We start from the raw sequence: 17,901 nt of genomic DNA, 5'->3' as shown, positions 1-17,901 counted from the left end.
CTGCCTGATGGAGTGGTGAGAGCGAGAACGGTCAATGAGTTCAAGGAGTGGTATGATAGACTTTGTGTTTCTTGAGGGGGGGTGGCTCCCCTCGATGAGTCTTGATAGACTTTGTGTTTCTTAGGAAGGACCTCCCACGATGAGTCTTTTGACTCCATGGAAGCCTGAATAATAATAATAATGCATTCAACCATCTCTCTTGAAGAGAAGAAAAGTAGAACATATATATAAACGAAAATTTTTGTGTTAACTATGTGCACTCCTGGATTTGAAAAATACCATACAATGGCTAAATTTTAATAGAACAATGAAGGTGTTGTATAATGGTCAATATTATATAAAAATACTGAGCAGGATTTTTAGTAAAACATGATTTATAAATGTCACAATTTTGGATAATTCTGATTTGAAAACAAATAGCCAAAGTTTTGCATGTTATTTTGTAATTTGAATTATAAACCAAAATTGTGAAAATAAATCAGCAAGGAGAGTCTGGATGGCATCTATTATCTCAACAGTGAAAAGGTTAATATGGCAGACTAAAGTTTCATTTCGTCTTTTAATTGAATTTTAATACTATCAATTAATTACGTGCATTTTTTTCCAATTGAAATAACTGTTTTAACCTTCACATGATTTTTCATCTGCAGCTTGAAACCCATGAAAGCAAAAACATTTTGGTCCTTCAGGAGTTTTGTGACATCCCTGAGAGCAGCCACTATTATCACTATCACAGGAGGAGCCTAGATTAAGATCAGGTAATTTAATAATTACAAAGAAATTTTACAATATGAATAAATCATTAATTTAGCTAAATCATCACATCAGAAGCCAAGCTCATATAATTGAAGATTTAGGAGAAAATTATGAGATTAGTGATTTAGCTCAGTTGTACATCAACAACAATGAGAAAAAAACTAAACACATGTTGACATTTATTTCCAATTTATTTTTAAGCACGTATAAAATTCCAGCTTTCAGACAAAGTCAAATTTACTTTTAAAAAAATCGCTAAAAATTAAATTAAAATCAAGTATTAAGATTATTTAGCTTAATGATAATTAAAAATAAGAACTGAAAATAATAAAAATAATTAATCATCAATAAATTTTGAGTTATTTTATAATCTCAAAGTTTTGCATGTTTCACATGCTTCATTCTGGAGAAGAACTGCACACAAAAGTATGTGCTTCCTCACAAAGTGCACATCTTCAAAGCATGCCGGCAAAGATTAGCAAATGCGAACTCAGAAATGTAATCTTTGTAAAATGTAAGCAAGGGCACATTGAATAATTTTTCTCTCAAAGAAGAGTTGTTTTGGAGTTCAAGCAGCTCCATTTGTACTGAGACTGGCATTTCAGCAGCATTGACACTGAATGGCATTGAAAATAAATCTAAAGAAGACTGTTGGTTACGAAAATCACTAAATCTCTCTCTCTCTCTGAACTTACTTCGCAACACGGCTAATTTTGTAGCGTATTCATCAAGAGATTAACAGTTGGTCTCAGCGACAAAGGCAAAGTCTGTCATCCACTTCATATCATTAAATTCCGCAATCAGATTCCCCTTGGTTTGTATGAACTGCTGTATTTCGCTCCTTAAGTCAGACTCTTTTAAGAACCTTCCCTCTGCTCAACCAATGCACATCACTATAATAAACCACATTGCCGTGATCCGTTTCGCACTCATGGGTCAAAAACTCTTGGAATTGATGATGATTCAATCCTTTTGCCCTAATAATATGATGACAGTCACAATAACTTTCATGACATTCACAAATCCAATAGTTTTCACCCACAAATTCTTCTGGTGGATTAAACAATAATAATGGATTAAATCTTTTTCCTTCTGGTTCCGGTTTTTTCCATAGCAGCACAACAAACCCTTCGTTCTTTCCCACCATAGCAGGGGAAACATCAGTTACCACACCCTCGAGGTTGGTAGCTGAGGTCGAACCACCTGGAGCATTTTCTTGGTGGCTTCAAGAATATCACTGCCTTTCGTCGTTCCCTTCTTAGGTACGAGCGCTAGCAGTTCTTCTGTCACAATGAATTGTTGATCAGTGCCACCGACCAAGATAGCCAGTTGTGCTGTATCCTTCACATCTGTGCTCTCATCTAAAGCAAGTGAATATGACGTAAATTTGGACGACCGTTTTTTTTAAAGTTGATTCAATGTTACTGGTGAGTTCTTCGACATGACGTGCTACAGTTATCCCATACAAACTCGATTTTTCAAACACTTCCTTATTATTTGGGCACAGAATATCCCCAGCAGCGATGAGACACTCTTTCACAAACTCGCCATCCAAGACGGCTTTTGATTTTTTAGCAATTTTTTCAGCTATTAACTTTGATGCATACTTTGCTCTCTTCCCTCTGCCTTTTAAATGTACCCTGCTGGCATTTTAAATCAATTTGGAGACTGTTCACTTTGTCCACACGAAGCCACCCTTAAAGGTGATCGAAATTAAACTCACGAAAATTAAACACACTGGCTTATCGTCAATCAGCACAAGAAAGTACAAATTGGTCCACTTTTTATTAAAACTTGACAAGAATCACTTGATTTATGCTTTTTACTCATAGATGCCATAGTAATGGAAGGTGAACCCAAAAAATGATCCAAAATGGCCATGTAATGGTTTTTATCCACTGAATATGTCTCACACTAATTAAAAAAGTCTGGCAATATAAAACCACAATAGGCTATGGCTGACACGACGAACCTGTGTGTGCTTATACACAAATATCACACTGTTCATGGCTGACTGACTGTGGATGAGATCCTCTTGTATTTATATGAAAATAACAAAGTATTGAGAACCTTTGAGATGTATCTGGAAGACACTAGACAGTGCACTTAAACGAACTACTGCTTCAGCCATCCACCTGCGATGTTAGTACTAGTACTTAAATACTACTTGGTGCTGGTAGATGGCTGAAGAAGCATGTTTATTTAATATTTATTTTTATAGGATATTATGTAAAGTATCAAATGCAAAGCATTCCTTGTGAATCTGGAAAGCACCTTACAATTCTAAATACTGCAGTATAGCTTAGTGGCTCAAGGGCTTCATTGAAATTATTTTTTATTTAATCGCTTTTTAATGTTAAGTAATTTTTTTTCCAAAATGGCCAGTTGGCCACAGGCATGCTTTGAAGACCCCTGATCTAGAGGATGGTCCCCTTGTCCCTTCCCCTCATTTTATCATATGAAAAATCTTTCACTATTAATCTGATAATTATCCTTCAACAACTCTCATGTCTCAGTCATATCCCTCCTTTGTCTTATATCTACCAAACTCTGCAGTCTGCATGCCCTCAGTCTATCCTCATAATCAGCATAGTCCTGATATAATTTTTGTTATCAGTCTCTGCACCTTCTCCAAGGTTATTTCATCCCCCTTCCAGATGACCAGATCTGCGCACAGAAGTTCAGATGCAACCTGATCAAAGCGTTATACTGCTCTTTTCTCTTGTGGTCAATGGCCTCCTCAATATTGCAGCAATTCTCTGAGATGTCTTCACATCTTTTGCAATATGCCCTTTGAACTTTAAATTTCTATCAACAATCACCCCAAGATCTCTTACTTTATCCACTTCCAGTATAACTCCACCAAGTGAGTAAGAAGCATTTCATCTCTGGTTCCCACATTTCAAAACCTTATATTTAGTTGCATTAAACTGGATCCTCATTTATTTGCCCACATTTCCAGCTTATTCAAATCTTCTTGAAAAGCCAAAACATCAGCACTATAACTACTAATCCTTCTCAGCATCACTTCATCAGCAGATACCTGATCCCTGATGTCAAGGTACAATCCTTAATATAAAGATTGAACAGTAATAGTCTCAGTATCGAACCCTGTAACATTCCTACTCCCTGATACTGCTCTCTCATATACAACTCTCCAATATCTATCAGAAAGCCAGTTACCAATCCAATCCACTAACCTGCTATTCAAACCCATATGTTGCAACTTAAAAACCAACTTGTCTTGTGGCACCTTGTCAAATGCCTTTGAAAAATTCAATCCACTGCTCTTGTTACTCTATTGTAAAAGATAACCAGATTACCAAAATAAGAGCACCCTTTAGCAAATCCATGCTGGCCTCCATAAATAATCTGTTCAATTCTGTATACTAGTTCTAATCAATTTCCCCAAAATCTTAACCACAGAAGAAATACAAACAGGCCTATAAATTGATACCTCCACTCTACACCTTCTTCTATGCAGTGGCACTACCTAAACCTTTCTTCCACTCTCCAGGAATCTTTCCCATTCCAAAACTTTCATGGCACAATCAGTTCCACAGTACATTTCCTTAAAACATGTGGAGAAATTCTATTTGTTCCCCTGCCTTACTGACCTTTAGTAACCAGTATTTGGAATACACCATCTTCATTCACTTTTAATACTTCCCCACTCCTTATCCTTCTAGGAATAAAGCCTGCTGAACTAGGATGGAACACACTAATAATTTCTTTGCAAAATCCAGTAATATTATGGTACATTTTCTAGATCAACTAAAATTTCACTTGACTATAGAAACTGAGTGACTAAGAAGATTTTTGTTTTCTAAATTCATGCTGTACTCCACAGAGTATCATTTCTTTCCACTCTTCCAAAATTCTAGCCTTAACTAATTTTTCCAATATCTTAACTGCAACTCCTAAGATAATAAATGGACTATGATTTTCTACATCTACCTTGGAGCTTTATTTATGCAATGGAGTCATGAAGTCCCCACTGCTCTGAGACTACTTAAGCTGATATTTAAATTAACCGACCTGATTAGAGGTACTGCCAATCCTCTTGAACTCTCTATAATTCATGGTTATATTTCCCATTTAATCCCATGATTCCATTCATACTGATGTTTTGTGATATCCTGAGGACCAATAATTCCTATAATTTATTCTCACATCATCTCCTTCTACATCAGTAAATATTATCTCCACCTAGTGATGCATCCTCGCAAAGTGATCACTTAGTAATTCAGCTATCTCCCTATTATCAATTACCTACCATATATATTCATATATATTCTTATGCCATTCGATTCATTTGATCCCATTGATCACCATCCTTTTCTTAGACTTAGCATCTCCATGCATTACTTTACCACTCCATATGTACATCATAACACTACTAACACCAATGAACACTACTCAACCTATTCGTGTCATAACTTTATTTTGCATACCCGTTCCTCTGAGTTTGTATAACAATTTCACATATGCCTTGGCAAAATCCAGAAATCTTGTGGTATATCCATTCCATTTATCCAAATCAACCATTGCTCTCTTATAGAACATAAGCAGATTGGTGGAGCAAGACTTTAATAAAACTGTTCTGTCTTCTATAGTGAATCATTATAATTATTATAATTACGTGATACCTCCAGGGAGTTCAAAGACTCATAGCAGAGGGGTACTCTACTCTGCCTTGCTAAATACATCTCACTCGCTACTTAATTCTCCTACTATGATACTACTACTATCATCAACGCCATCTACTGCCCATCATCACCATCAACAGTATATCAACACCATCAACATCATAGTGCTTCCCAGCCATTTTTGGATGCAATTCTTAACCAGATCCCTCCAATACTTTGATAACCACAAAAGAGAGATGCTGATTGGCCTATAATTTTCTGCATCATTCCTAGCTTAATTCTTGTATAATAGAATAATCTTGTTCTCTTTCCACTCAGTAGGAATCATGCACATACTGTGTCTCAAGTTAGTGGTATTGCTAACACTTCTGCAAATTTCTTTAGCATCAGTGCCAATATCTGATCCAGTCTAATTGCAATATTCGATTTAAGCTCTTTTAACCAGCTTGATCTTTTTAACTCATTTGCTGCTATACTATATTTGTATCGAGAGATCTAATAAGTCTGACAACAATATATATATATCTTGCCGAAGTGAAGATGTAACAAGTCAGCTATTTCTAGTGCATCACACTTTCCAACCATTCATGATTATTCTCCAATTATTCTCCTACAGTCATTCTTACTTTTACTTGGTACATATTGATAAACTTATTGCATTTCCTTTGGTCTGTTCAACTAATGCCTTTTTATAATCAGATTTTGCCTTTCTCACCATCCCTCTCCTGGCATGCTGTTAAGCTTGTTATCATATTTCTCACTATATTATATCTACAACTTCTATTTTTATGCAGCTCATGCTTTAAAGTAGTATTTATCCATTTAACTTCTATGTTATTTACACATGTAACATTGGGGACATTCCTCTGCACACCCCTTGACTACATGTTTTGTATACTATAGATATCTCTACCATGCAAGCCTCTGCTTCCAGCTACATCTATATATGTCCTTCTTAGTCAAAGCTCTCACATACATTGTCATTTCCTAAGTCAAAAATGCATAATCAATCTCACCAAATGGAGGAATAAACTTACCTCATTTATAGAAAGATTCTCATATACATGAGTCTCCTCCAAAACATGCAGCTTAAGCCAGTTATCCCTTAGTAATTCTATAAATTCCTTTGATTTAGGTGCTTTCTCTTCCATCAAATGTATATCTTTATAGTTGAAATTTTTCAACCTTCTTTGCATCTGTTAGATACAGCTTGAATGATCCAGGTTTGTAGCAGCACCCAATTATGTGTTTTGTTCTGCTCATCTCATGCTCACATAAACAGCCTTGAACACATTGCCTGTATTACTCTTGCTACCATCAGTAATACTATCACTGATATTTCACTCTGGTTGCATTTAATTCCTCTATAATGATTAGTAATACCACCCAATTTCCTATTTTATCTATTGTCTCTGAATACACTGAACCCGCCATATTTTTCTTGTAAGAATATAATTTCTATCAAATTCCTGCTTTTCTTCAATCTCTCCTTATAGGGAGCATTCATTCCATAGAGCTGTCATCAACTTGGTCATATGCATTAGATCTTCTCCACAGGCAATCAGATGTGTATGCAGCAGTCCAGAAGGACATATCTCTTGTGAAAAGATATAATATCCTTCTTATCTCTACTTGTGTTTTTCAACATCCAAGTGATCTCGTGAAAAGCAATTTTGTCTGTTTTTGCAATATGCACTCTGAATTTCCCTCTTTTTCTCCTATCAACCAACTTATGCAATCCACACACTTTCAATCTATCCTCATAGGGCACATTCCACAGGCCACTCACCATCTTGATCACTTGCCTCTGAATCCTCTCCACCGCTTTCACATCACCAAGAAACCCAGGGGACCAGACTTGAGCACAGTAATCCAGATGAGGGCCTTATAAAGAGGAATTATAACTTCCTTATCTTTACTTGTTAATGTGTTCTTTACTAGCCAAGTAATCTTATGTGCTATTTTAGCAATCTTAGCAATATGTCCTCTGAACTTTAACTCAGTGTCTACCACCACCCTTAATATGCACTCTGAATTTCAAGCCTACACTATTCCTGTAATCCAGTTCTATTAACAGAATACATAGCTAATATTCTTTTCATTCCTAAGTGTATCACCTTATTCTTTTGCTATTATTCATTTTCCTAATCATTAACCTCTGCACACATACACATGCTATTTAAATTATTTAATGAAGGTATTATTTCTGGGAAAACTCCCATGTTACTCCTCTTAAAAACTTATTTTTACGACTATTTCACCTTTTGTTCAGGAGTGTCCCTTTTTTTAAAAGTCACTGACTTTTTACTCAAGACAACAACCCACACGGTCGAAACAACTTGTACCCCCATCAACCCTCTCCCTGGGCCCCCTTTTCCCATAAACCCTTCCCCTAAAAAACAGTTTCGATTTTTCAGCCCCTGTTTTCATCTTTTTCCTACCCTACAAAAAAAAGCACTCCACCCACCTTTAAAAAAATAATATATGTATATATTATATAAAAAAACCCGGATTTTTTCAAATTAATTCTCCCACATTGCCAAAGCCTCTCCCACTCCCCTTTCAACACCATAACAGCAGAAGTATGCACACCACAGAAAGAAGACAGGCAACAACATCCAAGAAAAGGTATGTGCAAATTTTCTTCTATTATGCTACATATATTTGTCTCTAAAATACATCGGCAATGCCCTAAGAATTCTTGAGTAAAAAGCCAATGACTTTTAAAAAATGGGGCACTTCTAAAGAAAAGCAGGAAAAATAGCCATAAAAATAATAATAATTATTTAATTAAATTATCAGAGTAATTCAGAATACTCTTGTATTCTGAACTACCCAAAAAATACTACAATCAACATTAACAATCAATGAAACTTTATTGGGGGGGGGGTCTGGAAATTCTGATAAACACATAGAACAGAAATGATATATATTCAAAATACTTTCAAAAACAATGGATACTCTAGGAGTACTATAAATAGAATGCTGTTTAACCATCACCATCAACAATACAATGAAGATACAACTAATTTCAAAGGCTGCATTTCCTTACCTTATATTAACTTTCTATCCCCAGTTTTAGCAAAAATTTTAAGGAAATACAATATCAAGACTTTTTTTTCAGTACTTTACCAAAACTCCACTCAATCTTAAGCCATCCAAAAGATAGACATAATAATCTCCAATAACCTCGTGTCTACAGAGTCCTCTGCAATTGCCGCAAACTGTACTATGGTCAAACGGAAAAATTCATCGAACTCCGTATAGAAGAGCATAAAAGAGACATTTCCTACAATATAACTTGGCCCAGCACCTTGTCCAGCCATGTATTATTTTCAGCAAACTCTAATGAAGAAGGCTTACAACATCAAATACGCTGAGATTTAACTAACAACGTTCACAGATCTTATGATGAATTAGAGAGACGAATTCTAGAATCTAAGGAAATCGTTCTTAATCCCGTCCATATCAATAGCAACCTGAGCTATAATTTGCCGGAATCTTAAAGCTCTGCCATTCAACACTGGAGATCATGAGGCCTTACACGCACACATGGCCATGTTGCTACAGCCAGAGTTCTTTCTTCCATTTAAACGTTAACCTCTGTTGTTTTATACATTCTGCTGTGTAGAAATCCAGTATTCGTATGGTTTTCTCTGATATTTTTATGCCCTTTTTGCTAACACCTGATGAAGTCTGTTCTCAGACAAAACTAGTCGTGTGTATCAATAAAGATTTTTACTCAAATCCTCAGTTTTTAGTCATTAAATAAATTTTAATATGTTATCACACCGAATAAACCTTCAATTAATAAGATATATATATATCTTATGCATATAAGACATGCTCTTCCTTGTGGTTATAACATTTCTGATTGATATCATTTCTGTTCTAGGTGTTTATCAGAACTTTCCAAAGCCTCCCCCCCCCCATGTATATTCCTTGTATCTTGTTTCTCTCTCTCTCTCTCTCTGATATGATCTGCTATGCACATCTTTTTGTTGGAACATGTTATCGATTGCTAGTCTATGTCCTAAACACAAATCCAGTAGGGATACTTATTATTATTATTATTAATAGCTTTACCCTTTCTCTATAATTACCAAATCTTTTCATCTCTGGAAATTTCCAACTTTGCTACATAGGTCTATAATAAAAACAACTTTTTCCATTTTTTGTGAGTCAGGTGCTTCAAAGAAATTTCAATTTTGCTTTTAAAATATTCAACTTTCCCTGATCATTATTGTCTGAAAAGAACATCTTTTATTTATCATTTAAAAGAATCTCACCTGTTTTTGTCCTCTTGTTTAGGTAACTAAATATGTCAACATGATACTTCCCTAATTCTTCTGCTAGTTCTTTTCAAATGATACTTCTTACTCTGATGTGCCTATCTTTATTTAGTATACCTAATAAATATTTATTTAGTATACCTAATACCAGATACCTAATAAGAGAGTGCGCCACAAGAAGATCAGATGTTTGTAAGGAGCAGGGCCTTAATTGGATCTCCATTATGTTCCATAACAGGCTATGTGGAGGTTTCTTTTCAGTTATCTGGCTTTACCACTTCAGCATTCTCTGTAACTTTATCACATAAAAAAAATCAAAATTTTTTTTTTATAAGTGCCATTTTATTATTATAATTATAATATGGACACCTCCATGGAGTCCGAAGCCTCAATGTGGGAGATTCAATCTATCCAAAAAATCTATCATACCTCTCCTTGAACACATTAACAGAAAAAGCACTCACAACTGCTGGCAACCCATTCTACTCACATTGACTACTCTCCAAGCAAAAAAAAATCTTAATTCTCACACCCCTACTGACCACACCTTTATTCAACTTCCAGGGATGACTCCTTGTTCTGGATCATCTAGTTAAATGCTGAAACATTTCCCCTGCATCTATCCTATAAAACCGTTTAAGCAAATTAAATGTTTCTATCATATTCTGTCTTTTTCTCCTATCAATCAACTTATGCAATCCACACATCTTCAATCTATCCTCATAGGGCACATTCCACAGGCCACTCACCATCTTGATCACTTGCATCTGAATTCTCTCCACCACTTTCACATCCCCAAGAAACCCAGGGGACCAGAATTGAGCACAGTAATCCAGATGTTGGCATATCAAGGCTTTATAAAGAGGAATTACAACTTCCTTATCTCTAATTGTTAATGTGTTCTTTACTAGCCAAGTAATCTTATGTGCTATTTTAGCAACCTTAGCAATATCTCCTCTAAACTTTAACTATGTGTCTACCACCACCACCCATAAATCTCTGGCTTGATCTATTTCCTGGAGTACAGTGCCATCAATGTGATAGACAGCTTGTAATCTATTTATCCCAAAATGCGTAATTTTACATTTCTCAACATTAAACTGATATCCATTAACTTTTGCCCATACTAACAGACTATTTAAATTGTCATGCAAGCTCTCTATATCCCCTTGATTAAATATTGCTCTACCTAACTTCACATCATCAGCAAATAACTGAATTTTTCCTTTCAGGTTATTTCCTATATCATTTATGTACAAATTAAACAGCAATGGTCCCAGCACTGAACCTTGTGGCACACAACTTATCATCTGTTTTCACTTCGATTCTGCCCTTCCATATACCACTTTTTCATATCTGTCCAGCAGCCATCCTCTTATCCACTTAACCAGTGTCATATCCATCCCCATTTGTTCTAATTTGTGTAATAGTGTTCCATATGCTATTCTGTCAAATGCCTTTGCAAAATCATTGTGTAGCCATTTCCTTTAACTAACTCAGCTGTTACTCTATTATAAAAAGTTAATAAATTACTAAAGCATGACCGACCCTTCACAAAGCCAGGCTGACCACATACAGTGTCATATTTTTATCTACCCATTCTTGAATTCTCTTTTTCACCAAATTTTCTAGTACTTTTACCACCATGCATGAGATCCTGATTGGTATATATATATAATTTACTGCTGTAGTCTTAGAACTTCTGTTATGCAAAGGAATTATTTTGCCTCTTTCTTTCCACTACTTGGGGGTTCTACCAGAGCTGAGATTTAAATTGAACAGGCTAGTCAAAGGCATTGCCAGTTCCCTTGCACATTTTTGCAAAACCCTAGCTGATATCCCATCTAATCCCACAGCTGTGTTTACACTAAGATTCTACAATATCCTAAGAACCTTCAATTCATCGACCTCTATTCCCACAATAGTGTCTGTTACACAGGTTAAAAGGAAACCTCACTAAGATGATATATCCTTGCAAAGTGTTCACTCAGTAAATTAATTATTTTATCTGCTTCCGTCTCCTTGTGACCATCATCACTCATTAAAGTTAATCTTGCACAGTCATTCTTCCTCTTACTTGACACATAATGAAAAAACTCTTTGGGATTTCCTTTGGCCTGCTCGGCTAGATTCCATTAATAATATTTTTTCCATTCCATCAATAATGAAACTTATTCCTAAACCACTGGTATTTATAGATTTGAAATCTAGCCCAAATCAACTTGCATGCATTGACTTGTTTGCGATACCATTGTACTCGTGCTTTGAACAAGTCACTGCAAGCACCCATATTCCTGTCAAAACATGCTGAATTGATTCTTCTCATAATCTGATTTTGCCTTCCTTGTCACCTTTCTTGCCTTGTACCGTTCATGATTTTACCTGTCATCTTTCTCTTTATATACCCTCCACAGCATTTTCCTCTTCTACAGCTCATGTTTAATGATATTACAGATCCATCTAACTCTTACTCAATTAATCCTCCTTACCCTAGGTATAAAATTTAATACTGCTTTCTCTAGATCATAGGTTGCCCAACTTTTTCGGGCCACCACCTACTTTGCAAGACATAAATTTTGTAACACCCCCCATTATAACAGTTTGAATAAAACCATATTTCAAATATTTGAGACTGAATAAAACCATATTTCAAATACTCAATACTGTACTGTCGACATTTCTTCTTATATTCAGACATAATGAAGTAATAAAATTTGCAAAAATATTCACAAAATAAAAGATTTAATTTATACTTTGTATGACTCCACTTATCTATCACACTTTCGAATGATGATTGTTGGCAAAGCACACAAAAAATAATGAAACTTATTCCTAAACCACTGGTATTTATAGATTTGAAATCTAGCCCGAATCGACTTGCATGCATTGACTTGTTTGCGATACCATCGTACTCGTGCTTTGAACAAGTCACTGCAAGCACCCATATTCCTGTCAAAACATGCTGAATTGAGTGAATTACCTACTTAATAGTTGGCCGACATACTACTAGTTAAGACTCGTCTGCTGCGTGGATAGACTAAAGACTGTATGGCACGATCATTTTTACAATAGCAAAAATTGAATAAATTTTTTAAGTATATAAAAAATAGAAGTTAAAATATCCTGTATGACACGTTCGATTTTCTCACTGACATAGAAAATTGACATCTATTTCTATCTGACATGGTAAATTTTCAAATAATTAAATAATTGAAATAGAAAATTGATAAAAAAATCGATCGTGTAAGACGGGCATAAGATGAATTAAAATGCAATATTTAAATTTTAAATGATTATCTAATCGCAAAATCACGAAAATAATTAATTTTTAAATATATATTATTAATTTCTTCTATAAAGAGCCACCGACCCCTAGACTGCCTGAACGCCTCCAAATGCTTCTGATCCCACTATAGCCCCCCCTAGAAGGCTTCAGCGTCCACTGGGGGGGGGGGGGGGTACCACCCACTTTGGGAACCTATGCTCTAGATCAGCGCTTCCCAAACTGTGGGCCGCGGCCCCCTTGGGGGCCGTAGGTTTTGTTGAGGGGGGCCGTGAAATAATGAAAACAAATTTAAAATGTTTTAAGACTAAGTAGATTTTTTTTATTTTAAAAGAAACGTATTTAACTTTTATTATTTCTTTTTTGTTATTTTTTATAATTTAATGCAAAAATTCACACATTGGTGTTGGTTCACAAACTTTGCTTCCTGCGTATTTCGGCGCTTAATGAATATTAGTAAATATTGTTTATTCATATGTTTCATTTCAAAGCAGTGGTTAATTGTATTTACTTCGAATGCTCTCCAGGGAAGCTCCAAATCTTCCTGTCCCTTTCATCACGCGTTCCGCGTTCGTAATCAGGGACTGTTGATATTGACTTTATATACATATCAAAACTCGTTTTATATTATCACTGTCATCCGAGCTAGTTTTCTGTTACCAATAAAAGTTTCGCATATACTTCACACATGAAAAAAAGCTTAAACAAGTTCATGTGGGGAGATAGTAACTCCCTTGCAGTGGTAAACAACACCCCTCCCTAACAACCACTATACTGCAGAGGCAATAAAAACAAGTACTTTTATTATGCCAGTGAATAAGGTATGAGGAGTCTGTGTAATATATTTCTCAACAAATAGTGCAATTAGAGACAACTGGGATAAAAACACACTAATTAATGAATCACATGTCCCCTCATACAGAAACTATGCTGTATAGACTGAAACAAAACCACATGTTGCATGGGCAAACACGGTATATAACTATAAACTATTGTTATTAATTAGATGTGTGTGAGTTCGATTTCCCAAGGCAGCAATAAAATTCAACCGAACGTGTTAAAATTCGTAAAAGTGTTAAAACTAAGTAATATATATATATAATGAATGTTATGGCAGTTTCACATATGGAATTCGGTTGAAGAGAGTTAGCATTTCAACTCAATTGTCAGCTATGCTTTTATCTTTCGGTTGCGCGATCTTTTGTTAATACCGCACCAATCACATGCACATCTTAATAACCTGCCTTTGGCGGCTGTTTCGCGTTAGGCTTAATTACCGTGAAGGGAGAAAAGTCACAAAAGAGAAAAATGTTCCTGGTCTGGGGATTCCCTTATTCAGGTAATATTCACTAATTTCATGTTATCAGTCTGTGGTGTGCCAGTATCGGTAAGTGGTGATATTATTTGATCTATTCTACGTTAAAAAATTTAACCCTGAGATGGATAAGTGGCTGATAAAAAATAAAAAAAAAATCCCGCGAACAATCAGAAGAAGCAGAAACAGATTCAAAAAAAAAAAAGGACAGTATTTCATATTTTACCAGAACAGCCCGCATCGTCTTCAGAACCAAACGGTAAGAGGCAAAAAATGTAATATATGCATTTGATTTTTGCAACATTCGCTGTGTATGTTTTGTATTGAATATAAATACAATAAATATTATAATAATATATGTCTCTATTACGATTTTTTTTCGAGGGGGGCCGTGAAATATTTTAATTTTTGCAAAGGGGGCCCCTGACATCTAGAAGTTTGGGAAGCACTGCTCTAGATGACCCTTAACTACAGTATATCCCATGCACTACTAACATCCTTACCCTGCAGTGTTTTATGTCATGGTACAGATTTAAGCTTTAACTTAAGCATGTCATAATCACCTGCCTTTTAGTTCCAGAAGTATTCCTTCTTGATAGAATATTCCTCATGTTTTACAATCTCCCAAGTCAAAACGCATGGTCACTTTCACCAATTGGAGGCTGGTCATCAATTGGTGACCAGCCTCCACTTTCCATAACCAAGGTGACAACCTTGGTTATGGAAAGCCCTTCTGATCCTATGACTAGGTCCAACACTCTCCCATCCCTAGTCCCCCCTACATCACATGCTCCCTTAAGTAATTATCTCTCAGCAGGTGTATAAATTATATTTCCTTTTGGCCATGTGATCTTTCTTCCTTCCGGTCTATATCTCCATAGTTGAAGTCCCCCCCCCCCCATAATAATTACTTGATCTGTACTCATTGTACTAATTTGGCAATACATGTTTTCCAGATTATCTGTGGAGCTCCCTGGCCTATACCAACAACCAACTGTATATATTATGTCTTACTGGTCAATCTCACACTAGATTGCTTCAACTGAACGGCCACCTTCCTGCCTCTCTCCTATTCTTTTTGGTTGCAATTAATCTGCTATCAGCAGCAGTACTCCTCTCCCCAATCCTATCTTCTCTAACTTCACTGAAAATGCTAAATCCTTCACGTTCAATCCCTGTAACTACATCATCTACTGTTAGTCAAATCTCACTAATGCCTATAACGTTTGGTGAGGTTGCACTAATCAATGCCAAAAACTCCTCCTCCTCTTGGTTCCATATATTAATGTCTCTATATACTAATGCTTCTGGCATCAGTTTATAGAAACGGCAACATCCCTTTATTCCCCCAGCCATCTTTACTTTCTGAATTGACTATCCTACTCAATATTTTTGCTTGAGAGACTAGATTCCTCACTTAGTCATTCTCACACTCACTTGCTTCATGGGTGCCTTCACACAAACTCACTTGCTTCCACCCTAATTGCTTAAGTTTCCCTGAATTTGCACCTCAGCATGCTCAGTGAACTAAGCTCTCCAGGCACCTAACACCAAAACCATTCAGATGCAGTCCATCCGCATTGTACAAATCCTTATTTCTGTTAAACAGATACCACAGATCCACAAATCCTACATCATTTCTTTTGCACAATCTACGTATAGACTCATTGGCTATGAATGCCCTCCTCCTCAGTTCACCTCTATCATAGTGTAGTAGGAGACTTACAATCTTCACTTTCTTGCTCTTCAGTTTTACCTCTTTTAACAATTCCTTTACATCCTCCCTCATAGAATACTTCTTGGCTCTTAAATCATCGGTACCAACCAAGACAATCATTTCCTTTGACTTACCTTTTTGCATCTGGATGGTTTGGCTAATATCATGAATTTTGGCACCCAGAAAACACCATTTTGTCATACTGTCCTGCTTATTGAGTTTCCATAGATAAGTTTCTCCTTAACTTGTTTTTCTTGTTTGTTTGGTCAGTCTTTATTTTTCTTTCAGATCACCTGCTTCTTTCTTTTTTCAGTCCATGGTTAACTTTTGTTGCTTCTACAGTTTTTCCATTTCACACTTTGTCCTATGAAGGATAACATTTAAGCACACTATTTCTTTATTGATATCCATTTCATTCTCCTCTATTTCCACAGCCACACATTCGACATTATTAACATAATTTTCCATCTTATCATCGGTATTTGTTGCATTGTGGTCACCTAATAGACACTCACTTTTAAAACAGTTAATACATATTCTCTCTCTCTCCTGTTTTCTTTTCCTTCCACATATTCTTTAATTTTCTTGATGCATACATTTTGCATGCAATGAACTGAATAATATCCTGCAAATTCAAATTGCCGGACAATGTGGTCTTTGTCACCATTGTTCGTCGCGTTGGTGCCATGCCAAAAATATTACAATAAATATCACAATAAAAATGTTATAAATATACTAATACTCTAAAAACATGAAAATCTACACTAATACACTATAATAATTCTAATTTTCTGATGAAAAAACACAATAAAACATTAAAAATTGTTAATTTCTCACAAGCGCTAAATTACACGACCACTTACTATATAACCTCAAGAGGTAGAATTTTCTCTGTAATTTATCAGAGAAAATTCCACTTCTGTGATAAAAAAAAAAGTTGTTTGATGTAATGTGATAGCAATACTACTCTGTTTCTTTAAACATGATCAAATGAATTTAACGCATACAATTCAAAATACTAATTAACTTAATTAACTTGATTCTGTGGCATAGAAGTTTACTTAAAAAAAATAGGCATTTTCAATTTAGCATTGCCAAACAAGGAAACCAGACTTACTGCACTGACTTCCTTCATCAGAATAGTCTGGACAATCAGGATTACCATCACAGACTTTAATCCATTCTAAACATTCTCCAGACTGGCATAAAAATCCATCAGGACAAACTGAAGCTATACAATAAACATCATATTTATGATAAGTGACAAGCATGGATATATATAAGAATCATACTCTAAAGAAAGTTGAAAAATTTACTTAAGTATAGAGCTAATAAGCTTCCGATAGTCTTATCTTCCGGTAGTCAATACCGGAAGTCTCTGCAAGACTTCCGGTATTGCACTACGTGCTAGGGTCACTTGCATTTGCTCACGCCAGTGTCGCCGATACTTTATAGTTTACTATATTCGGCAAGAAACTCTCTGATTCCAATCTTTGAGTTTCTTATTCAGTTTTAAAACTATGTGGGATTTAATATCCCCTTAATTTAAATATTGTTTTCATTGCCGAAATGAAGCTTATTAGCTCTTTATACTTAAGTAACTTAATGGCTGCACCTGTTTGGAAACTCGCATCGCAGAGTACATAAGTTCTTTTCGCTATACACTTCGGTATTAGGTCTAGCTACTCACTGATGAAGCCTCAAAAAAGGCTGAAACCGGTCTGGGTAGTGACCTCCCTACCATAATGTAATAACAGCATACATTTCCTAGGAAATGTGTTTTTACATTATGGAAAATACCCAAGAATAGCGATCAGAATTTACCGACTTTGCTGCGAGACTTCCGGTATTGCACTACGTGCTAGGGTCACTTGCATTTGCTCACGGCA

The 17,901-nt window shown here is 35.7% G+C and overlaps 1 protein-coding gene across 1 annotated transcript in view; it reads right to left on the bottom strand.

Annotated features, from left to right (window-relative positions):
* Positions 1-17,901, bottom strand: part of LOC150092758 (low-density lipoprotein receptor-related protein 2-like) — a 599,453-nt gene that overhangs the window by 100,178 nt on the left and 481,374 nt on the right. Inside the window, exons 22-23 of the mRNA XM_090414271.1 lie at positions 17,130-17,243; positions 627-743 (exon numbers count right to left, since the gene is read on the bottom strand). Of these exons, the coding sequence (XP_090270397.1) occupies positions 627-743; positions 17,130-17,243 (231 nt within the window). The remainder of the gene's footprint in view (positions 1-626; positions 744-17,129; positions 17,244-17,901) is intronic.

Source organism: Typopeltis vanoorti, chromosome 25, assembly GCF_054136105.1.
Source record: "Typopeltis vanoorti isolate ZY-2024b chromosome 25, IOZ_Tvanoo_1.0, whole genome shotgun sequence".
NCBI lineage: Eukaryota > Metazoa > Arthropoda > Arachnida > Uropygi > Thelyphonidae > Typopeltis > Typopeltis vanoorti.
This window is presented reverse-complemented; position numbering and strand designations above follow the sequence as displayed.